The following is a 25237-nucleotide window of genomic DNA, read 5'->3' on the forward strand; positions in this document are numbered from 1 at the left end:
TTCAAATTGTCAGCATTGCTCATCCGCACACCCACATCGCCCGACCGGTTCGCTGAACTGTTGCCGTTTATAGCGGTTGCTGTGTACCCTTGTCTCCATGGGTACATTTGAACGACATCTGCGCATGCGTCGCACTCCGCTCGCTTTTCTCGAATCGCGCGCACCGACGACAAACACGCGCGCGTCGCATCATGTCGTGGCTTCCCCCGCCCTTTGCACCCTCTCAACCCCATTTTAGTCCACACTTCCGACGACAGCATACGACGACAGGGCCTCACAGATTGCTTTATTTAGACATTTAAGCGCAGGACATGTAAAATCAGCTGACAACATACCGTACCCATTGATATGGTCGGATGCTAAGTTTTCCCGAAGAAAATGTGACACATTTTTTTCGAAGCTTGTGGTCTCCTGCGGCACAACACCTTCATACCTGTCCTGGTGTCATGACGTGGATCTAAGGAGCAATCCCAATGACGTTCCACGAATACAGGTAAGTGTCACCCTGTGTCGCGTCCACAAGCCCGGGTCTTGCCTCTACAAGTTTCGCGCTGCGCTGACTGTGTCTGCTCGGTAAATGTTGTCCCGTTGCTAGGGTTACCGACGCACGCTTTTCCTCCGTTGTGCAATTAGTATGTACGTCGTGATGGCCGTGCTTTCTGCGTTTCTCTATGGAAGTTATGAAAAGTGTTTGCGTAGTCGTCTGCATGCGTTAATTGCTTAACTGCGATTCCGGGTCGATCTTGTCCTTCTAAGGAGGACTGCTGTCCACTACTGGTGTTGCTATTCGCTCATTCCCGAGGTAACAGTTCTCATTTTTCGATGTTGTCGTGTATCGAAATTGTGTGTCACCCTATCGTGTCTGTTTTTTTCTTTTGTGTGTGTGTACGTGTGTCCTAAATGTCCTGCCTACACCAACCATTTCAGCGTCTACGATCACTCTAGACGCTGCGTCAGTACGGGCGCAGTGTGACCTATGAGGTTTTGGCCTTGGAGTTCTGCGTCACTCCGGCTGATCAATGTTGTTCTGCCGCCAATGTATTCTTCCTTGTCTGTGTGCTCGTTGTGTTTAGTAGCAAATGTGGCAACTGCGTAATTTTGCTTCCAAGAGCACACAGAGGCAAATTGCGAAAAAAATGTTCACGTTGTCAGACATGCGCGAGTCTTTGTTCTTAGCGAACGCCCCCGCAATACGAGGTATGGAAACTCTCCTTTGTCAGTATTCGGATAATAAAAAAAAAAAAAAAACGCAGGCTGTTGCAAAGTTTCGACGTTTTGACGAAAGAAAGAGCAATAGAATGAGAAGAAGAAGAAAAAAAAACGGTGACGTAAATCTGTACTGGTGCGGCTACCTGAACGAAAACTCCTGGTTTCTTTTAGAGCAGCCTGCCTGCGTCTTTCACGAATCGCACCAGGGTGCGAAGCGCGAGATGTCTTTGCCGATCTGGCCTCTCTACTCTTGTGTGTAGTTGTTTCTCGTTCCGTAACGGTCGTTCGTCGTAGAACAACTAACAATGCAGGATGACCCACAGAGAACCTGAAGATGATGTGCAGAAACCGAAAAATGTTTGTAGCCTTTCAACACTTAAAGACGCACTTCAGTGCAAAGACTCCTCCTCGCGTGATGAAGCGTGCCTTGTCCTTGACACCAACACAAAAGGAAGGACATTCATCCGTTGCATCGTTCGTGATTGATGAGCGAAAGAAATCGCACTCTGCGCTTTCCCACTTCCTCTCCTTCTCAAGAGGGCCTACAATAAGGAGCGTGCTCACATTGGTCTCCTCAAACGATTTGTCCAAACATAGCGGGAGATCATTGCAGGAGACCAATCCGATGCGCCTCCACAGTGTCACACTACTTGAGAAGGAGAGGGAAAGTGCAAATTGCAGTTTCTTTCGCAATGTATCGCAATATGTACTTTCTCATCACGCCACCTCCTCCTCAAGAAGCGCCACCATGCGGAGAGGCCTCGGATTGGTCTCCTCAAGTGATCTCCCCCGATGATTGGAGAAATCGTTTGAGGAAACCAATGAGAGCCCACTCCGCATTGTCGTGGTTCTTGAAAAGGATTTTTTAAATTTCATGTTAGCGCCGCGAAGTAACTGTGGCTATGAGCGGCGTGCAGACGTGAACAGATGGAGAGAGGACAGCAGGAAGGAGTGGTGGACAGGGGGTTAGTATGCGTCCTGGGCCAACTTCAGGGGGAACTATGCCGACATTCGTCTGGAAAGTCTTCGGAAAACCCAGGGAAAACCTCAGACAGCACAACCGGTGACAGGATCTTGAGAAGTAGACGGCGCGAGAGAGCGCAACTTGCAGTTCCTTTCGCTCATAAGTCATGAACTGATGAATCCCGTTCCTTCTGTGGTGCTGTCAAGGGAACATCAACTTTCATTCCGCGAAGGAAATTTTTTGCACTCTAGTGCCCCTTCAAGGGTTCAACAAATGCTTGTGGAGTCCACTTTTCATGCTTCTGGCACTAGATGGCGGTGCGTGTTGGACTACGCCGGATGTGTACTTTCAAGATAAGATAAGATCAGGCGTGGCAAACATGTGTGTATTCGGCTTCCACTGATCTTGCAGAGGAAGAAAGGCTAAACCGTACCCCGAGGACGCGGTCACATGACGTACCAAATAAACTTCCCAGGGATAACGCCCATGTCAAACCCTTATCAGTACAGGAAAAATCTCTTTCCTGGAGCAGATGGAACACCAGACCGAAATTCCTCTCTCATTTTAGTGCCACAAATGCACAGGATGTGCGAAACAGCCTCTTGACAAGTAAAAAGAGCAAAGCCAGGAACTCTCTTTCCTGGATAGTTTGAATCCACCCAGTTCTCACCCGTGTTTAAGTGGAGCAAATATAGAACGGACTATATCATTTGCCACTAATGCAAAAAAAAAAAGCCTGCTACGTGTTGATGTGCAAATAATAAAGGTTTAGAGATAAAGACAAGAATGAGTCGGGAATAATCCCCATAGGACACGAGTATAGATAACTGTGACACATCTGGGCCTCTTGGTGGGACGCGGATTCCAAAAATAGCCCCGTATATGCTGTATAGCCCTACGGACAGCTCGCTTTCCTCTTGTGGGGTAAAACTATACTGGGAGGTTACGCAGTCGTCGTTTTGTACGCCTGTATTAAAAACGTGACGCAAGCAGAATCTTGGTTCCCCACCTGTGTAATCTATCGAAAATGATTTAGGCTGGACGTTCAGGCCAGGACCGTTTGCGCTTTGTGGACATAGCCTAACTGACCAGTTCTGACCATTACAGTATATGTATCCTTATCCCACACACGAGACTAGCCTACTTATTGGTATTGCGTATTAATCGCGTATTAGTGTACCGGCTATGGAACGCAAAAATTGGAAATTGCTACGATATACATTTATGCATTACGCAGATGCTGATGCTACCGTCTCTCCCTCATCATCACCTCATTATCATTTTACATCTCATTCAGTCCCGTCGGCATTGGCGTAGTGGGCCACAACTCAGGTGGCGAATTTCCCCATTCATCATCATCGGTGTATTATTTACATTGATGGGAACCCGTATTCCAACCTTTACAGCAAAGAGGAGGGTGAAGACGTTTAGAAGGTCGACGCCGTGAATTCCGAAACTCATCCGACTGTCACATCACGGCTGCATACGCGCGGAAGCCGCGGGCGGACTCACGAGCTTCCGACCACCAATGATACCGCTTGCGGTGCTGTTCCGGGAAGGTCTTTTCTTGATCTTCCTTAGCTCGCTTGCTTGATGGCAATACACTATGGTCTTCCTTGACTGGTCTTCCGCACCGATGCCAATACATATATGAATAGCCCCTGCAAATAGCAGGTATCCCTTCAAACCGCATCCTAATCGTTCGCCACAGAGGGTGGCCATTACAATGAGCGCCTGCTCTTCGTTTTTAGGGCAAGAGCAGTATTATTTTTGTAACGCGATGTAGTCAAGCATTGCGAATTGTCCCATCCTCAAGGTGTCAACACAAGGAATAACCGTATCCCTCACTCCTCGGACGTCAGAATAACGAACGAAGGAAGCCACTGGAAACGTTAGCCAGCTGCATGACTCGAACCCACATCTTCTGGATTGCCGGTCCAGGGCTCTACCAATTGAGCTATATCTAACACGCCTCTCCAATGACTTCCAAGGTTGCGTCATCTGAAGGGACCAAACTACACCCACTCACTCATTCATTCCACTTGTTCCACTTGCAGCTGGCTAACCTTTTTCGGTGACTTCCGTCTTTCTTCATTCATTGTTCTTAGGCACTTGAGGCTTTGTGTGTTTGTCCTTTCCTCTGTGTTCCAGCCTCAGAACATCAATTTCCATCGTAGTCAGAATGATATCTTTTTCGTCAGTGCTGTGGTGTGCACTACAATGCGTGTATGATGCACTGTGAAAATTGTGGGCCAAACATCGTGCATCAGCTGCAGAGTCTTCGCATCTTCTCATTTTCCTTCTTTCTTTCATTTTATTTCTTTTTTTAATAACATCCGTTCTGACGAACAAACTGCAACTTACTAAAGCAATTTCGTCATAATCATCGCACTAATTCTTGCCTCGAAGCAGAGATCAGCCTTCATGGCGGATGATAGTCTTCTCGTCATTATAATCATTTCTGGATACCTTTGCATGTGCGGTACTGCAGACAGGTGGCGTATAGGTGTTCTTGTTAGGCTATTCAATCGCTGGATCGAGACAGCTCTGGATTGGTGAGACAGTCGACCGAAGGAGAATCATATCAGACGCTTACGTGTTTTTGACATCTGTGTCTGCAGTTTGCCTCGTTGCTTACAGTAAAAGAGAGTTCTATAGAGAACTGGTCCAATCCGCAAAGATATCCCGCGCTTCACGTCCGGGTGCGCTTCCTGAAATACTCGTGCATGATGCCGCCTTCTAAGCATCACTTTCATATGATTCAATCACTTAGCAGATGATGACAATAACGAAAATTGAGACTTGAGTACGCACTGGTACAGCTGTAGCTGCTTCAGAACTTTTGGCGTAAATGAATGAGTCACCATAATCACTTGCAGATAATCACTTTCAGCTAGATGCACCATGAGTGCGTACTTAAGTCTCCATTTTCGTTTTCTTTTCCTTTTTTTTTTTTCTGATTTCGCCAGCTCTCTCATTCAGTGGGAAGAACTCTGCTATTTGCTAACTCCTTGAGAAGGAACACGGACGATGATGTATATGCTGATAAATAAGACAGGTTAATGCACATAAATTATCTTTTAAAAGTATTAGAGCTAACCATTTTCGGTAACATCACTGAGCACACTTCGTACGCGTAGCCTTCACCAATATGTGAAACATCCGCCATGCGGGCACCGATGCCGTGACGACCCCGAGCTCGCGACGCCGTGTTGGGGTTAACCCTGAGATAATGTATGGGGCACACGTTTCCCCGTATACGGTTGCGCATGGCATACGGCTTCCATGAACGACCACGGTCAGTGTCGTATATCGACAAAGTGCTTGATTCACATAGGCTTGGACTTTCTCTTGCACCGGCAACAACTCTACGTCAACATGAAGTTAGGAATGCCCAGAAAACAGAATATTAAGAGGAACGATACCGAAAAGGGAAAGCTGCCATTGCCACATTGTCTCGATTGTAATTGTGCAAGAATATAAAGAAGGGATCTGTATAACGAACGATGGACAATGTTTAATGGACACCTACGCTTATACGGTGAAGAACAACAATGAACGAGATGTTTATTGCAACAACGGCAGCAACAGATTCATGACGATGATTATATGAGGTTTTTCACCGTCGGCGTTGCAGCACCGCATTACGTGTTGGATATTTTCTGTGTGAGATGTGAACCAAATGCGTAGAGCACACACACAAGTACACACATGGCAGGTGAGGCATACACTGTGGCTACGGTGTACTGTAGGCATACGCCACCGAGTGGCTAAAAAGGCACTACACACAGTACATAATTTATGGCACAATGGTTGGAGACAGGTACAGTTAGTTCAGGTGACCAGATCAATAGTAAAAACTGTCCCCAGCGCTCAGTCCCCAGTGTAATGTTCCCAGGCATCGAGCTGTAACAAAATATAGAGCCCCGAACCTTCCGGCATTGCACGCATGGGGATAGGAACAAATACATGGGAAAATGGCGACCGAAGGTCGCGAAAAATCACAGTATGATGACTACAGAAATGTAATAGCAGAGGCTACTACGTCTAGAGCATCTGGCGAGCATGCCTGTGGTTGTTAAGAGCTTCATAAGTTATTAAGGACCCTGGCGATGTTGTACAGAGTTCTTGAGAAGGGGCTGGAACTGCAGCAAGGCTGAACGGCTTCCCAGTGATGTTATTCCATTGAGCTCGAAACGTCTGTCTCTCCGATTTGTGCAGGTCATGATCAATAAGGAGATGCTCAGCATTCGGCGCCACGCCGCAGTTGGAGCGTAAGCCTCTGTCGGTGTATCCGAGTCTGTGTTTGAGTTGTGGTGTGAAAGCAATGTTACGGAGAAGTCTGTGCAAAAAGCAGAGACAAAATAGCGTGGCACTCACTCTGGAACAGAAAATGGCAAAGTTGGATCGACGGAACACATCAGAGACCCGAGTCCGCGATGTCCCGGTACCGTTGCTACAGTTACTACACGGTTGTGCTACAGTTGTGCACACAGTTACTACTAGTTGCTACACGGTACCGTTGCTGGGTCGTCAACGACAAAATAGCCTCCTGTCGTCCTTCGTTATATGGTGGATACGGCCGTCCGGCACAGATGGGCAACCACTCCCACTCTATCAACCTCTTCATTCCTACTCAAACCACAGTGACCCACAGTGCAAACTGCAGGTATACGGAGTGGCCATCGTCGCTCAGACGCTGAGCATGAACGCAGCATATCATGACAGGGGCTCGAGAGCAACGAACGCCTGTATAGAGGAACTGTTGAGTCGGTATATATATATATATATATATACACATATATATTACCCAGGCCCGCGGACTGCCATGCGATACTTCCCGCAGAAACAAAAACAAGATGGCGTAGAACTCCGCCGCCTTTAATTCGTTGTATACGTTGCGACGTTGATCGATGTACGATGTGGCAGACGGTACCCATGAGACACCGAGTCAGTCGGAATAACAAGAGCGGCCGTTGAGGCTCAATTAGGAGTAGTGGCTTTATGAGTGAAGACTACAGTGTGCTCAGCGTACCTGCTTTGCATCATGTCCGCTGCCAGCACTAAGAGCTGATGTTGACATTTGATTCTTTTTGGCCAGGAATCGAAAAGGAAAGTGATGGCAATGGAAACGACAACGGAGAGTGTCGTTTATTGGCATGTGCTCTATGGAAGGAACGGAATGACAGTTTAGTTGGCTATAAGTGGTTCCTCTCATTGCGAAGCGAAAGGAACTGTACTGTTAGAACTGAACCACATAATGTACTCGGAGCTAGGAGCCTTCGAAATCACATCTCTCTGTCTTGCTATTTGTTGAAATTGAGAGGCAAACCTTGCGTACGTGTTGCTTTCTAAGCCGGATACGTTGTCTATTGGCATTCAGTCAGGACCTGCTGGTGTAAACTTATTTAGTGACCCTAGTGTAAACTGAAGAATGGGTACCGGCTGTAGCCAGTCCTCCTCAAGGATGGGAAAATGATAGCATACGATCATTGTAAGTACATCGACAGTACTAAGACAGTAAGAGTCAACTGGAGCTGTTAAAGTTTTTTGACGGTAAAGGGCCTTTCATATGGTCCTAGTTGGTCCGTGCCGCACGTACTTTCTATTTTAAGTGTGAAATGAGTTGCAATAGTTTGTGCGATCAGGCGCACTGTGCGACAGACACTTTTTGCGGCCACTAAGTTATGCCCATAGTCACTACGGTGGGGCATTCCTCGACGTACAGGAAGATGTCAGAGCTCGCCCTGACGACTCTGCCACACATGACAAAGGTGCCAGAGGTTCGGCTGACTTGTAGGAGGATGATAAAAGTGACGGAACCCCTCAGCTTCATTACCTATGTACAGCAAGTACGTGAGGACAGTTACACCAGACGACATTCCACAACATCCTGAAGACCATTCCCAGGATCTCGAGACCACCGAAACTCCACACCCACAAGAGCGCCGCTCCAGGACAATGTAATTGTTGTCTCGAGCTTCACTGCTATAGCCGGGATTACTGGAGCGGGGTACTGTACCGGGGTACTGGACAAGCCCCACCGCCACGCACTCCACGGGATGCGAAAGCCTCTTCAGCAGACGGAGGATAACGCAGTGACCGTTGGGTGCAAAGACAGTGCAGTGGGGGGCGATGGGTACTGTTGGGTAGACGAGCGTCCTGCCTGCTTAGGATGGCGGCTCGTTGCTCGTTCCCTGTTCGCGTTGGACGTGCTCGAACATTTTTCTTTTTGAACCCAAGCTCAGGAAAGCAGGCACGTGACTCCTCGACCTCTACAACGATTTGTAGGGAACACGAGGGAAGTGATTTGTGACCTCAAGGCGATAGTCCATGTCAGCGTTAGTCTTGAGAAAGCATGCATGGATATACCTGTCCAGAAAAGTGCGCACCGGTACCAAAGGCCTTATTTGCACTGAAGTTCTTACACCATTTCCAAGCAGCTCTGCAACGGCTCCATGCAAACTGAGACGCGTTCTTGCGACAGACCGTAACCTGTGCAAGACTTGAGTCAATTATTTCAGCCTGCAGGCTAACCGACCCAGCTAAGCATGGCGCTATAGGAGCTCCGTACATTTGGAAGCAGTGCCGTCGGCAGAAAATGTGGTGGTTATCGGCCTCACGGATGGCAACATCCTACTTACCGTGCATTTTCATGTACGAGAAGCAGCAGTGAACCCTCAGTAATACGCCCCTGCTCTAGATCAGAATCTCCAATTCCTGAAGTCCAAGAAGTCCTGAGAAGTTGTTGGGACGTCCTCTTGCACGACAATGAAAACGTGCGTCACGCAAACGTGACGACGACAACTTTGGCGTCACTGGTCTGTGATGGAAACTGGAAACCTGGTTCAGAGTGATTCCACTTGTTCGGACCGGTGAGAAGAACTCCGTAAGAAAGAGGTACAGCATAGATGGAGACACGGCTTGCAGACTTCTACACGGCTTCTCCTACAAGAGACTTTCACGGAGAAGGGACAGGGCTGTTAGGTTAAAGGCGGACTCCGGAGAAAGTTTCCAAAATATAAAAAGAGACTAGGGTAATCCCATAATTTCCAGACCGTGCTCTTATCAAGCCCTTGTGTCTCTCCTTCTGCCCACGGTCATAGCCACACTTGCTTCGCAGTGCTAACGCGCCATCAAATAAAAAATTCCTGGTGTGCAATAGAAAGTCCAGGCCAGCCTTGAACACTTTCCTCATATTGTCTGCACAATTGCGCAAGATTTGAAATGTTTATAAAGTAACGTCATGGCGGCCTCACTAATCTGTATCGCTGTCTTACAGGAACTGCTCCTGGTACCATGGATGACTTTGGTAAGCATATTTTTACAATTTAACATAAAATAAGTTTGTATGCTAATCCGCTGCAACCAACACAATATCTTGGGTATCTTTGTCACCGTCGAAGTCACTACAGCCTCATGACTATAGAGATGTACACGCTTCAGAAAGAAAATAAGAGAAAGAGGGTAACAAGAAAATTTTAGCTTTCTTTGCCGTTCAACGCTCTTATACGACAGAAATAGAAACCTATTGTTCTGACCTTGAGTAGACGGGACCAGGGTAAAAGCTTCTGGAAGGGAGGTGCCAACGATGCAGAGGAACCAGGCTGCACTGGGGCGTCAGTTCAGCAGTTCGTCGTTGACGTCGTAAGGTAACGATCCTAGACAATTCAATTCTTCACAACTGGTGGCTCAGGCGTTCCCTAGCACCCCAAGCCAACATCCCAAGTATCATTCCGCCAACTGCGTGATCAGCGACAGAGTCAAGGGCGAAGAAACCGAGAGGACAAAGACTTGAACCTGCAAGAATCTAGCTAGGTCCGGCCGGAGCGCCCCATTTGGTTAGCCAGGCGAATCCCACAGGCGAATATCGGGACTAATTCCGCGATATGTACTTTCGACTTGTGCGTTCACCCGAAGCACACCCTACCTCGTAAACAAGAACACAGAAGAACCCAAAGCAATGCGTACCTTGGACAATGTGCTTCGGGCCACGTGTGTGTGTGTGCGTGCGTGCGTGCGTGCGTGTGTGTGTGTGTCCTAAACAGAAACAAATATATACTTGAGAAACAGCGGTGCTTTTAAAGGAATGAACTAACCAATGCGTATAGATGCAACACATGTTACGAAATGATACGTTCTGCGTTTTGAGCAACGCTTACAAATCAGGTAAGAAGGCAACAAAGAAACAAACACTTAGCTACTGCTGGCTGAGGATGTTGGAGCTCAGGAGAGTCGGGTCATTGCTGGGCCGATGTTCGGTTGGTGGACGAAACACACACAAACGCAAACACTCACAAAGTCCTCGTTGACTGTTGCGTTGCAGTGTGACGACTTCTTCGCCGTGACACCCGTGGATACGTGAGACCACCGTTAGCTTCCGACACTGACCGCCCCTGCTTTCCGAAGTCACCAAAGTCCCGGTTTGCGCCATCCGCGTAAGACGGAATCGAGCAAGCTACATGTCCCCACCAAGCAGCCCGAGTCGAGTAACCCGACACCTCGGACGCGCCTATATGCATGTCCTCCAGGTCGCCTTCGACCACCATGGGTGCCACTCTCCGGTCGTTCCCACAGTCCACCGTTAATTTGCCTCTTTACCTTATTGGCCCCGAGGTCTGGGAAACATCTTCGCACCCCAGACATTTCCAGAAACAGAAGTAAATTATTGCACTTTACGGAAAGCGGCTGGCCACTGTTTTGTGACATAGTCCACCTTGCATATTAATCTCAAAGAACTTTTCAACTCTTTTATCCTGATGCTTGAGCACTCTCTTCCCAAAGGGTGCACTCTCTTCCCAAGTCAAAGCATAGCTTGCTTATGCATATATTTTGCTATGACGTCACAATCCTGAACGCCTACTTTACCTCCCTGCCAGATGTATGTAGTTATCACAGAAAGGCGCACATCTCTTTTCTTTAATCAAATGGCAGGGCGACGTCATTCTAAGTCGTGGTTTGTGAGCGTGTTATGTGTCGTACTGCTGTTCTATGCGTGTCTAGCGGACATACCGGAGTCTGTACTCACCTATGGACATCAGCGCTTGCCATGTCATATTGAACACAAGCGCGAACAAGTAGACACGGACAGAGATAGACGACAGGCCGACTTCCAACAGTCCGTTTAATTTGATAACCAACTACAAAACGAGTCGCGGCAGCCCCTGCCATCTCCCTAGCAGCGACCTTCACTTCTAGATACACCTTTTCTTTCTCCGATAAGTTGCACCAACACGCTCAGTCCTCCACCTTATGACCACGTCAGTTACTTACATGCCATTGTGAGATTCAGAACATGTTATCAAGAAGAGTTCGGAATATTTCGCTGCTATCAGTATCATTATCTGTTTCAGAGACACCACCAGTGGTATACCCGTGCCCGATATGCGGGCGAAAGTTCCGTCCAGAGGCCCTGGTAAGAGAGCATCTACATGGGTGCACATGGAGTACTACTGCCTCACGATTTATGCAGTATTCCTGCAGAGTACAGGACAGGACGGTCTTTACTTTTCACGCGATTATACGACTGCTTTGCAGGAAAGACACCAGCACATATGCGAGAAATCGAAGAATAAGAAGCGAAAGGTGTTCGACTCGTCCAAGCAACGAATTGAAGGAACAGAAATAACCCAGGTGAATAAGCATCAACCTCCAGATTCTAAAGTAAGTGTCCGTGTGAAAGTAATCCTCTCGCACTGCACTCAGGTAATATTCTGTTCTGTATGCTCTAGCTCCATTTTTGTTGGTTCGTTTGTTTGTTTGCCTTCTGCACCATACTGGACGCACAGCTTTGCATGACGTATGATAACGAATCCTACACGTATAAAGTTGTCTTGTTCACAACCTGTTGTGCAGCTCCCTTGGTTTACTTTCGTCGACTGCGGCCACGTTGCTAGGCAAACGGAATGCAAGCAGGATGATCTTATAGCGGCCCTTGATGGCCGATGACTTTCAAGAAGCTCAGTAGAGCTCTTCGGACGAGTTTTCGAGGTTTCGGAAGTTGCCACGAGGATGGACCATCTCCTCGAGTAGGGGTTCAGACGTGCCGGTGGGCTGCACAGCTTGCTGAAGCCTACGCTTTGCATCGGATGTGGTTGGGAAGCCTATATTATGACGTGCTCCTCCGTTTATGCGATGAAGGGAATCCTCATACCCAGAGAGGCCACGAGCCACACAGAGTGGTGCTGAAAATCCGTCCCTCGTTAACGTGTGAGAATGCAGCGTCCGCTTATGTCTCCTGATTGCTTTCGAGCAGCAGAAATTGCTCGGGGAAGCCTTTACTTTCGGCCGGGTTTTCATACCTGCTTTGGTCAGCACGTCAGCTTGCTTGCCCTTTTGGGAAGGCGTCCGCGGTAGTGCAACTACAGTGCCCTGGGACTCAAGCCATACAATTTGTATCCGGGACTTTCCTGCGAATCAGCATCTTTCGCAGTGATGGTCGACGTCGAAAATAAAGCCACGTGGGGCCGGGATGATGGTGATGATAGTTTTGCGTCTTCTGTAGCTTCCAGGAACTTTAAGCGACGCCGTGATTGTCACAGCTATTCCGTGGCTATCCATTTTGACTCCCCTATTAGACTTTTCGTCCAGTTGAGCTTGAACGAGGAGATGTAGTATGCCGTGCCGGTTATTCCATTTTTATTCACACTGGTATCTATAAGTAAATGTACGTGGCTCTGCTTCGGCGCTTCTTTTCATTTTGGGTTGCAACGCGTTATCCTTTGCTGAGTTGTGTACCTCTGATATACCCTGAAGGGTATGCTTCGGAATCTCAGTCCATTATATTGCACACTCCATTACAACAGCGCAGCAACATTTCGTCCGCTCGCTAGAAGTGCCGGAGAGAGACGCATCTTCCTTGGGTGCCTCTCCTGCATGCACATTGCTAGTGCAGTGAAAGCACGCTTCACAGGAACCACCAGGGACGAACGGACGGACAGACACTTTGTCGGATGTCACTCCCTATTTGTAGAGCACATTATGCATCACAAGCTTCCGAACTGCAGTAGCTAAGATGACCGCTTCACCTAAACTGAAAGGTGGCCTGGTTCGAATCCCTACTTCGGCTACACTCTCAGCGATTTCTCTTTAGTTTTCTACACTTGCTTTTATACACGATCCATTTGAAGCGAAAGCCTGCCTCATTACAACGATGTACTTGTCTATTCGAAGGAATAATTCCATAAAGTGGATCGGGGACTCAAATATAAGCTCTTAATGTTTCACACTGTTGCTCGAGGTATCACTCAGATCTACCTCAACACTACAATCCACCCTTTCCTTCCTACGGAACTCTAACCTTGAACATCGATGATGTCGTAGTTCCATCTGAGCACTTGTCCGTGCTACGGCATTGCAATGTTGTCTGGCTGTAGAAGTGTTGCAGCATGACGACTGTTGGAGAAGTGTCGGTGAACTTTCGTGTTATTTTAATTTGCTGCTTAGAGAAAAGTGATTGCACGTTCTTAATAACACGAGTTTAGCAGACATTTTACGGAGGCATGCCTTCTACACGTAGTTCACTTGGTTTCGCGTCATTTCCATAGTAGTACGAGAAGACCGTCTGTGCCATAGAAGGCATGTTGTTGCGTTCGTAGTACCACACCTCCACGTCAAGGAACAAATTGAAGAAAAGTTGAGCTGCCGAGTATCAGGAGCAGATTTTAGGTTGTTTGAGCGTGACGAAGAAAACGCACATAAGATACATTTAAGAAACACAATAAACATGAAGACCCAACATATCTTAATTGTGACGTTTGTATAACAGGATTTTAGAGTATGAGCACTCTCTCTCTTCAACAGTTGATGAACCTCTTAAAGGGACTATGAAATTTCCCGAACACGTCATAAAATGGTTGCTCAAGACTGTTCTTCCTGTAGAGCAACTCGTACACCAGAAATGTTTCCCTCCTAAAGTGCACCGTTCTTCAAGTAACCACGTAGCCACGTTCAAGTAAAAACGCGCGGTTGAAATCGCCTCATGACCTCTCCTCCGCGTTCCTCCTCCTCCTCGCGTTCCTCCTGTCGTTTCTTAAAGGAGCATACTACCTTCAGGAACCGTCACGCAAAATTTTTCATTTTGGAACTGCGAATTTACTGAGAAAATTGCTTTGCAAGAGAGAGCGCAGCGGCGACGACCTCGCCCAGCGGCCCCTCGCGTCTCGTGACGTCAGGTGGCAGAGCGTTTTTCATTGGCCACCGAGAATTATCTTCTAGCGAGAGCGACTAGTCGAGACGAGGGAAGGGCGGCGCTACAAAAAGAAAGAAAGCAAAAAAAGGGCGCTCTCCTCAGTATTGGCGAGGCACATGACGTTGCAGACTGGCAGCCGAGGGGGAGCAGGTTTTCTGACCCGCAAGATTGAAAGCTTTCTTGCGCTCCAGGATTACGCGCTACACTCACAGATTTGATCGAAAGTGTGTCCCAGGGATTGTAATTCTAATTTCTAGTTCTCGCGACATATTTTTGTCGAGTCTTTCCATGCCCCTTTAACTTCTGGACGCGTGTTCCTGGTGCCTCCTTACGTTGGGTTTGCACACGGCTCGCACAAAGGAGCATCGATCGGCCAATCCTTGGATTCCATTCGGTGCGCTGCGACGTACGTCGGTGACGTAACGGTGCGCACTAGTGGCAAGGTCAAGCTTCTCCCCACGATACCCTTGCCGCCGCTCGTCGCGGCGCATCGTCAGAGAGATCAGCTTCGTATAGCTTCGGTGCTTCGTTTAGATTCTCTCATGAGGAAACCGTTCTTTTGCCCATCTCTTCTGTCAAACAGAAAGGAAGAATCAATGGCTTTATAGTCCCTTTAAACTGGAGAAGTTTTTTTGCGGTGGCGTGCACAGGATCGCTGGTATATCGACAGTGATCAGAGGCGGATCTAGAGGGGGGGTCCGGATGTCCTGACCCCCTCCTCAATTTCTGTCTTCACATAGTGTTTAATTGACCCGGTATCGCGTGTCTAGCGTGCTGTCCAAGGACCCCCCACCCCCCTCAGAAAAATTCTATATCCGCCCCTGACAGTGATGTATACCGATGAGTGATTGTTTGTCGCCATCTTGGTAACAGATAAGAAACACTTTGTGCGTATATTTGTCTTATTGAAGTCTCAAAATGCAGTCATCAGGAAATATATTTTTTTTTTTTAAGCACGTCCGCCGGAAGAGGTATATATCAGCGGCAGAGGAAACCAGACTCTTGCCACGGATTTCTCTCTAAAGTATTCCATGGTAGCGAGCTGAATTGCTACATGATCTCCAAAACGACAAGCCAAGTGGGCTCTTGTTGCCTTGAGACGTGCAACATTTAGTAAGATAAAACGAAATAAGGGAGCAGAATGAAAGAAATGAGTACTTTGTTTCATTGCTTCCCGTGCTTTCTCGCTTAAGTAGGGGGAGATATTAGTGGACTTTGTATTCATTTACTATTATGTATTATGAATTTCATTACATGACATGATCTGTGATTCTTTGCGTGACTCCAGCACACCAGGCCAAAACCGAAGGCAGATTGGAAAGCAAAGCACGAAGAATTAGTCAGGACCATACGAGCAGCAAGAGGTGAAACTATCAGGGACGCTGAAGACGAGTGCAGCAGCGGAGGGAAACTCTCACTACCCGCAGGTACACATTTCTTTATGTTTTTTTACAAAGCCTCCGGAATCCCAATACGTGCTTCGTCCGTGTTAGCATTACATGGTTCTCTGCCCACACCGTAGACCTCTTACGGGTATTCATACGGGCGGCATCCCCACGGAATATTCTAGTGGGAGAAAACGTAGAACTGCTCAGAGGACACAAGTTCCCCCGCGTATGTTGGGATACTGGGAATGGCGTATTGCAATTACATACTGAGCAGACGAAAGCGCCTGTGCGTCTTTTCCAGTCGTCTGCTGCGGAATATCTTCTGGCTACGCCGCACGATGTTCCCCATGGGTACCTTACGGTCGCTTACGTTGCAGCAGAAGTTCTGTGACGTTTTTCGCATCTTCCGTTGGAGTATAACAGGGCATGTTGCTCGTCTAAGTACACGGATGTAAAGGCGTTAGTAGTATTGGGGAGGGTAGTGTTCCTGCCACGTTGGTTTTTGGGAGTGAATGGCGGTGCGTGCATTTAAAGGGGCACTAAAATGCAAAAACAGCTTGCACTCAAATGAAAGTCCGTCTTTCAATTAGTATAATGCAAGCAAAATTAGTTCACACAGCGCTACCGTGTAGAGGAAAAACGCAATGACAACAGAGCCGTCTTTGGCGTCAACGAATGGGATCCCCAGGAGGCAAAAGATTGGCATCATCCAATGAGGCAGCAAGAAAAGCGCGCGCATACCTATCGCGGCTGTTTGGATTTGAAGCGGGTCCGATCGTAGTGTTCCGTATATGCGCGGCATTATGCGCTCTGCAGCATTTTTCGGTACCGATTCACTGAATTGTAGCCCACAACAGTTCTCGCGAATGTTCCACTAACAACATTTATCGTCACGTCCATCGGACAGCGACGCCGGTCCGCTTCGCAACGCGCACGATGTTTTTTTACCTAGACTGCACCATGACGTGGCACGCGCGTGCACGCGCACGCGCAGCATGGAGTAAAAACACCATGCAGGATGCACCAGCTGAAACCAGTTCACTGCTTAGAGCGGAAGCAAGAAAGAGTCCGGTATAATTTCGACTGTAGCTCTGTAACGGAATCAAAGTTTTGAATTATGATAACAAGTAGGAAATTAACATAGCGTATAACGTAATTTGAAGTGAACTTGTTTTTTTGCATTTTACTACCCCTTTAAGCTATGGTGAAGCGGGATCTGTTTTCGAGAGCAGTTTTGCTTTGTTTCGGTCCTAGGCTATGTTGAATGTCCGACGTGCAACCGGAGCTTTAGCGAGCGAGCGGCAGAAAGGCACCTCGCTTGGTGTCAAGAGAAGAGGGAAAGCGAGAGAAAAGAGTGGAAAGGGAGCGGAAAGAGTCCTGCAAGTGCAGAAGCTGCAGAAAGACTTAAAGCAAGAACGAAGGTAAGTTGCCGTGTTGATATGTGATGTACATGTTAATATTTGGCGTGAGTGGGGCGGCTTTCAACGAGTGTATGAATCCAATAAGCGTTCTACAGGCACTCATTTATTTATACTTAAAGGGCTCACAATCACAATAAGCTGGGTTAAACAGGTCTGTTCTAGCTTTCCAACAAGATTCACGCAACTAGTGCACATTGTGCAATTAGTCCGTTCTTTCCAAACCCGTATATGTGCTAGTGCTATACTTACTGATGCCATTTATATGAACGCATCTTTATCATTAGCTGCTATTTCATCCTGATCAGAAACACTGGAACAAGGGGAGAGAAACTGTCAAATTTCGGAAGTACATTTTGCGATGCGAGTGCTTCACTACTGCCTATACAACCCACTTTTTGTTTTACTGTTGCACATACACAGGAAATCCAATACATTGATGGTGGCTGTTGTGTGCACCGACGTGGACACTTCATTGCTTCCAGAAAATGTGGTGCTATAATTATAAAGGAGTTACACTTACAGCTGTTTTGCAAGACTTGTCTGCACTAACAAGGTTGCACGTGTACGTGGGGTCACTGAAACAAAGACGGTTGAACATAGTGTGGGTGCTGGTGCTGGTGGCGGTGACAGGAACGGCTTGCTGTTGTTGGCCTCATTAGAGTGTTTTAGCAGACCGTTGATAACGTGACTTGCGTCGAACCGTATCAACCGGAACCAATCAGTGGATAAGATTCTGAGTCACGCACGACTGCGGTTGCTTCTGATAGGCACGATAACCTTACCAATGGTATACAATCAAACTCCTTTACAACGAAACTCAGGGGACAGCAAAAAAAAATTTGCAGTAAAGGTATTTTCGTTAAAAAGGATGTCCATTATTGGACCTATAGGGCTCCAGCGGGACCCCCAAAAAATTTGCTGTAGTGGTATTTTCGTTAAAAAGGTGTTCGCTATAAAGGAGCTCGACTGTACTATAAAACTCGCTATAATTGAAGACGTACGGGTAATAATGGTACAAGTTGTATTGGGATTGTATTGCACTTATACCATTATTGGCCGTAGGTCTTCAATTATGGGCAGCGTCAGTACTGTAGCCATCCATCCCAGTCACTGAACACATGCACCTGATCTGCCAACTGTCTGAAGATCAGCAATCTTATAGAGCATCTGGAATTCAACCATAATTGTAGCTGAGGTTTTCCCTGGGCTTTCCCGAAGACTTTATAGACGATTGTCGGCACAGTTCCCCCTGAAGTCGGCCCAGGACGCATACTAACCCCCTCTCCCCCACTGCTTCCTGCTGTCCTCTCTCCATCTGTCCACATCTGTACGCCGCTCATAGCCACAGTTGCTTCGTGGCGCCAACACGGAATAAAAAATATTGTAGCTTTTTTGCATGTGTGTTTAAGATGCATTTGGGATGCAGCTATCACACGTCAGTCATTGCCATGTTACGCTCTGAACAATCGGTTTACACATAGGCAATAACAAGGTGTCTTGTCAAATTTAAGAATTTTTGCCTGCTATAAAGCGTGAATAACAGAATTCAATTCTGAACATATGCTATCTCAGCGAATGTATCTTTGAACGAATACAGGTTCACTAAAATGAAAGTGACAGAACATTGAGGCCGCAAAGTTTCAGTGAGAATGATTGTACCAACCGCATTCTTCATTATAAGAACGGTACAACCACACACGCATTTCTGAAAATGATACATGACCAGATTAGGCAATGGTAATCTGAACCTATTTCTGAATCTATTTGAAAATGCATTGTTAGAGCAAAAGTCAGAAATGGATAGTGACATACCTTTATATTCATAAGGACATACCTGTGCGTGTGCCCATGCACTTTGATGATCTTGCACGTACAGGACGTTACACAGTAATTTAAAAAGTTCTCAAAACAGTTGATTGATATAGATTCGTTGCAAAAATCATCCGAAGTAGTACAAACTTGATTATCTTGTCTACTGCGCATTTTCAGTGTTACAAAAAAAAAGGTATTATGCTATTCATCCATGTTTCGCTGTGTCTGATGTATGATGGTCTCTAATACCCAGTACAAAGTACCCTTGCCCTCAAAGAAAGGAAATGGTGGAGTTAATGACAGATCCAGATTCACGAAGGAGAAGACGACATCTGGAACCCTGCACGAGCGCCAAAGGACAAAGTCCTCACCCTCAATGTTGGAAGCGGCTGGAACGAGGACGGGTGCTCCCAAGAGGGTAACAAAGTATGTCTGAAATTTGTTTCGCATCATGTTTGTATGCTAATGTATGATATGCTCTGTATAAAAATTTATATATACTATGTAATAATAATGTATAATAATCTGTATATTGTATAGTGATCTAATGCAATGTAATGTATAGTAATCTGTATAATCATGTAATGTATAATCTTTATATAATGTATGATATGGAATGTAATCGTATGTTGTGGTCTCCCTTCAAATCCACGTAAGCGGTGGAGGGAGGCAAATATGGGAGCCGGTCCCTCGTATACTGGAGAGGGTCCCCTTGATAACTCGGTCTCAGGGGCCCGAGGGTGGGCCGTGTCTTTGAACGTGTGGCCTATCAAACGGTCGTCGGGGCACCATCGCTCGCGGTGCTCTTTCCTAAATGTGTGTAACGCAGATGAAACTCCCCACTCTCCAAGGCCGAAAATAAAGTTGTTGTTGTTGTTGTGATGCGATGTACATATGGTACTGGTAATATAGGTTTCCATTGGACGTGTGCGTATAATTATTTTAGAACCGAAGCCAATAGACACATAGCCAAATCAAATACAAAGCGAATAGTTATATAACTGAATCGAATGCAAAGCTAATAGTTGTATAACTGGACCGGACACATGCAGTATGTGTACGGATATAACCACGTATACAGCGTGTTTTCGCAATCTATTCATGAGGATCCGAAAAAACAATGTCAGTCACTTTGTTTTATGCACTTTGTCTATGCTGTTCTCGGCCTTTCGGATTCAGCTTTGGAACTTTTCGAACATAGTACGGTTTGGAAGAAACATCGATTTGATTCGAAATTCGAATATTCGCACGTGCTAACACGGTCGGTAAATAATGAATGTATATGACAACATATGTTATTCTCACCATAATATTTATGAGGCTTCAGGCGCCAGGTTTTAGAGAAATGTGTCTGACCTTCAGGCAGTAACCCTCGATCTTTCCGCTTCGCTTTCATCTGTCCCGTTGATCAGGCGAGCAAACTACAAAAGTTGGGTGCAATATAATTCACAAACAAAAAACATCGTGGCACTTCACTTTTTCTCCTGACGAAACGTCCCGGGCGCAGAATGCATTCCACGAGTATATGTACGCCTCGGATTATTTTGGTCTTTTTGTGAAGACCCTCTTTGTTGTCATCTCTAGCGTAAGTTGCTGAAGCCTCTTTGCTGAAGATCTGTGGGAAAATACTCATTTTTACGCTGCTGCCGAACGCGCTCTGCCTTGGCTGTTTGATCTTACCTGGGAATCTGTCTTTCCAAAACGAACAAATCTTACTCGTCCACGTGCTACAACAACAACAACATATATATTGTGATGATAGAGTGGGGAGGTTTTCCACTTTAGGAGTGGAACGAACGCTACCCCCATAGCTAGGGGTCTAATATGCTACAAAAGCTGGCCGCAGGTAGCGAGAAAGCGCGAACCAAGTGAGCTTTCTGTAGGCATGCATACCGTGAGCTATGACTTCGCCAAACAACTAGCCGACCACATTAGCACCTGCAGTAGGGTGGGTACAAGGAGTGCGGATCGAGAGAGAAAGCGGAAAGAGAAGAGGGAACACCTGATATGGATGCAATATGAGCTTGTTGGTAACTGTTCGTGCTCGACATTTCTGGGAGCTTGGAAAGGAGAAGGGTCCGCCTGTAGAAGTGGCGTGGTGACGTAATGACGTATGCACCTGACTAGGACTGCATCGACGGCTGAGGAACGGATGGGGCAACAGGGCCTTCGAACGTACCAGGGGACGGGCCGGTAGTCATCGTGTAGGAGAAAAAACGATGCGTCACTACAGCGGTAGAGGCGATGAGTGCCTGAAAGTATCACGTCCAGGTCACCAGTTGTTGAGAAGAAGCGGCAAGGCAGTGCCACTTGTAGTACTTGGCAAAAGTTTCCCGAGATATAAATACACTTTAAACATACTTTTGTGACACGTTAGATGAAACACCTTGTATATTTGTGTGTGCAGTAATAATCAGTTTTTTAATATAAATTCCTTCTGTGATTACACCACGTTTTCCATCGCTACGTTTGGACTAATAGTGGCGCCCCGATGATGACGCAGCTTCTGATGTTTCTAGTGACGTAAATGGTGCTGTAACGCCTGTTCCATTATCAACTGTCCAGTGTCCACAGTCTAGTATCTAGTGATAGCCCAGGAACCAATGGCCCTCTTTTTCAGCAGGAGGACGAAACCCGTGGCAGAATCAAGTGCAAGAAAATCTAAAGGTGGAAGCGTCATGAAATTCAAGGAGAAATTCCCAAACCACGTCAGTACAAGGTACTTCTTTTGACGCTTGGACTTCTGTCATGAGCGGGAGAGCGAAAGACGTCACAGTCTTCGTTCTTTACCGAGTGATTCATACAAAAATTATTTTCTTAAACTTACTCATGTTAAAAAGAGTCGCCCTCTAGTGACACCGTAGTGTATATCAAATGTAAAGCAGGCCTTCGAATCTGATAGGGTAAATTGTTGTGGTGGTGGTGGTGGTGGTGGCACTGGGGCAGCGCCCAGCCTGCTGGCCGGCATCAGCCCCATCTCATCATCGTATCTCTATTTGTGTGTGTGTGTGTGTGTAGTGGTGATGCACAGAACAATGCCCTGTATACGAGAAGGCAACATAGATGACCACCAGTCATGGCACCCCGAGGCGGGAACTTTACGAAGTTTGAACACCCCAATATTGGACCAATATTGGTCCAATATTGGGCCAAGAGGTTTTGCTGCCTGGGCTAGAAACAGCGATATTGTATGGGATATGCATGTTCTGTTGGATTTTCAACTACACCTTGGAGTTGCGGCTTTGTTTCAGATATGGTGAAGACGGTTACGACCCGTACAAGAAAGCCGATATGCAAATGCGCGAACTGATGCGCGTTGCACCACCTGCCGTGGCCAAAAGCCCCAGGACTGTACCTGGAGTGCGTACTGGGGGCAGCAACACGTCCAATACCCTGGGAAGTGAAGGCAGTAGCCCTAGCAATTTTAGCAGGTAAATGTTTTTTCAAGTTTTGCCCCTTTATTGTGGGGACACCTGTGTCGTGTGCGCACGTGAACGATCACGCGCACTATTGGCAAGCTCCTCCTCTTCAGAGCTCACAAACGACTTCCCAGTTAAGTCAGACTTGAACACTTCGGCTGTAGCTTTTATTTCATTTTCTTTGCTATAAACGCTGCGAGCACCTGTGAGAAAGCTCGCAATTTCTTCTAGATTGGAAGGTGATTGTTAATACTTTTCCAAGGACGGCAACTGTGTGAGGAAACATATTCAAGAGCTGATTTGTAGTTTCACTAGGGTAACCACAGTTTCTCTAACAATGCCGCGATCGGATACAATAGTTCGTCACCAGCCGCGGTCTTTTCTTTCTTTTTTTTGACTCAGCTGAGCTGTTCGTTTGCAGTTCTTCTGAAAACCGCCTGGATGAAGAAATGAACTACATCAACATGAAATTAGCTAATCTCGGTCGACCTGGCTTCAAGGGAGAATTTACCAATAAGTGAGTATGACCAGTGGTGACACCTGGGTAGCATCACTTCCCGGTAATTAAAAATCTGTGTAGTATAAATGACGCCGTGTTGCTGTTCCCATATGCTATGACACATAATGTGTGTAAGAGAGAAAGAGAGAAAACATTAAAAAAAATAACACGTCCGAACCGCGTTCGTGACGGCGACGTTTGAATAGTATTTGAGAAATCATTTACTGCCCAAAGTTCATTAAACGCAGATTTAACATTGGGTTCAAGTATATCGAAAGAAATAGGGTGTGTGGTCTGGTTCGCTAAATTAAAAACTGTCCGTGGACGGCATCCAGTGCATCTCTATCTACCTGCATGCATCTTGCAGGCATCTATTAGCGCCCTGTACAACGTCCACACACACACGTACAGGGTGTTTATTTTTATCCTTTACAGGTTTTTTATAAAAACGCTACGAGAACAGCATAAATGTCGTTTTTGCAGTTGAGTTGTACGGCAAAGCGAACATCCTCTCGAAGAAATTATGCAACTACAAGGTAACTAATAGACCTCTCCCTGTTTGTAAACAAATGACGTCATAGTGTTCGACAGCGCCACCAATTTGGTAGAGTTGAACTACGCTCAAAGCTAGGGCCGAACAAGGTCGCGCGCGAGAGCCACGGTCTTGAGGGAATTACGATGGTCCCTGAAAGGGACGCGACCTTCGGTCCTACTTTTCTTTCAATAGGAGGTAGCGAACAAGTGCCCATTCGTGGAACTCAGCCCTCCCCTTCCGATTTGTTTCGGTTTCAGACTGTCTACCAACGTCATGATGACGTTTCTCGGGTAGAGGTCAATTAACTATTTAATTAGGAGATTTCGGGCAAAAGCGCGATAGCAGAATGAGAGAATATCCTCGTTGAAAGCCATTCCACGTTTTAAAAATCCTGAAACACGCGCGTCCGCCGGGAAGCGGTTTATCTGGCCAGCAGTTTATCTGGCACGTGGCCCTCTGACGTGAAATGAGCGCTGTGCTCCCTGCGTTCCTGGTCGCCGCGGTTTCGGTTCATTCGCATATCCAAATTCCGCGATGGATATTTTAACGCACGTGTGTGTTTCGGGATTTTTAAAACGTGGAATGGCTTTCAACGATGATATTCTCTCATTCTGCTATCTCGCTTTTGCCCGAAATCTCCTAATTAAACAGTTCATTAGTGAATTTTAGTTAATTAGTCATCTCGTAGTTGCGTACTTTTATTCGAGAGGATGTCCGCTTGGCCGTGTAACTCAACTGCAAAAATACTCTCAGCTTTGTTATAAAAATATGTAAATGATAAAAATAAACACCCTGTATATATAGGAACCCTTCCTATATGTGTATCCCACGGTTTACGATTAGTTCTATGTCTTCAATCCATGTTCTCTTATCTTACCCCCAGCTGGGCAAAACGTATCACTGAGAGCGGCCACGGCGTGGTCTCGAGCGACAGCGAAGTCCCAGTTGGCAGCAGCGGTAGCGACGGTTCTGTGACTTCGGCCCCTACCAACGGAAACCTGGACGACCGGTTGCCGTCTTTCTGCCACCAGTGTGCAACCGTGTACCCTGTACCGGACGCCAAGTACTGCTACGAGTGTGGCGTCAGAAGGCTGGGCGTGCTAGCGCTCCTGGGACAATGAAGTGTGATCTGCCTTTGTGGTACAGCCATCCTTGTCGAAGTGGCTAATGCAGATTTCTGTTAACATGCCAATGATTACTGCGCGAATAATGGAGAAAAACGTGTTGATCCGTAATTGCGTGTGTCGTACGCCAGCAGATGATGAGTGGAGTGGGTTGGGTTAGATTAGATTAGATTAGATTAGATTAGATTAGATTAGTCGGAATCTAGAATGTACCCACGCAATTCAGGAAAACACTACGAGGTGTGCTTCGGTCCCTTACGTCTTATGGGTTGTGTTACAACTTGATACAACAAGTTGGTATCGTAGCGTTCCAGTTTTACTGTTTATTGATTCATAATATGCATTTCAACGATAGGAAGGGCTTTGCACTTCTCGTAATATCGTGTGGTGATGGCGGCGATGATGGAGCTGCTTGCCGTAGTCGGCCGCGACTATCCGCCTTCCACGACTATCGCAGGAGGAAACCGTGCGAAAAGCGTCTGGGGAAAACCCAGGGAAAACCTAGGGACCCAGACCGCACAGCTGGCGCCCGGATTCGAACCCGGGTCACCTCCCAGTCTCGGCGTGGAATGCCGTCACCGTAACCACTATAGTCCACGGGAGCTGGTCGTGACGTCGTGTGGCTTCCTTCCTCACGCTAAGTACGACGCAGTGCTGTCTCCTCAAACGCGTTTCT

At 46.8% G+C, this 25237-nt stretch overlaps 1 protein-coding gene across 4 annotated transcripts; it reads left to right on the forward strand.

Moving 5' to 3' along the window:
* Positions 1-103: 103 nt before the first annotated feature.
* On the forward strand, positions 104-24866 carry LOC135399704 (zinc finger C2HC domain-containing protein 1A-like). Of its 4 annotated transcripts, none has more exons than XM_064631439.1 (11): positions 104-493; positions 9456-9485; positions 11527-11588; positions 11711-11836; positions 15652-15790; positions 17006-17172; positions 19238-19410; positions 21608-21703; positions 22236-22415; positions 22825-22920; positions 24321-24866. In XM_064631439.1, exons 2-11 carry the CDS (start codon positions 9473-9475, stop codon positions 24556-24558), a joined length of 1290 nt encoding a protein of 429 aa, XP_064487509.1. In that variant the 5' UTR covers positions 104-493; positions 9456-9472; the 3' UTR covers positions 24559-24866. The 4 variants fall into 4 exon arrangements, with proteins under 4 accessions (XP_064487509.1, XP_064487507.1, XP_064487510.1 ...); XM_064631437.1 differs by having other exon boundaries at positions 105-493; positions 21605-21703; XM_064631440.1 differs by having other exon boundaries at positions 107-493; positions 11711-11806; positions 21605-21703.
* Positions 24867-25237: the final 371 nt, after the last annotated feature.

The sequence above is a fragment of the Ornithodoros turicata genome, chromosome 7 (genome assembly GCF_037126465.1).
Source record: "Ornithodoros turicata isolate Travis chromosome 7, ASM3712646v1, whole genome shotgun sequence".
Classification (NCBI taxonomy): domain Eukaryota; kingdom Metazoa; phylum Arthropoda; class Arachnida; order Ixodida; family Argasidae; genus Ornithodoros; species Ornithodoros turicata.

Bases quoted from the DNA above. Each gene is read 5' to 3' on its own strand.
- LOC135399704 (XM_064631437.1), top strand. The intron at 19,411-21,604 runs GTATGTCTGAAA...CCTCTTTTTCAG, and splicing joins GCTCCCAAGAGGGTAACAAA to CAGGAGGACGAAACCCGTGG. The intron at 22,921-24,320 runs GTGAGTATGACC...TCTTACCCCCAG, and splicing joins AAGGGAGAATTTACCAATAA to CTGGGCAAAACGTATCACTG.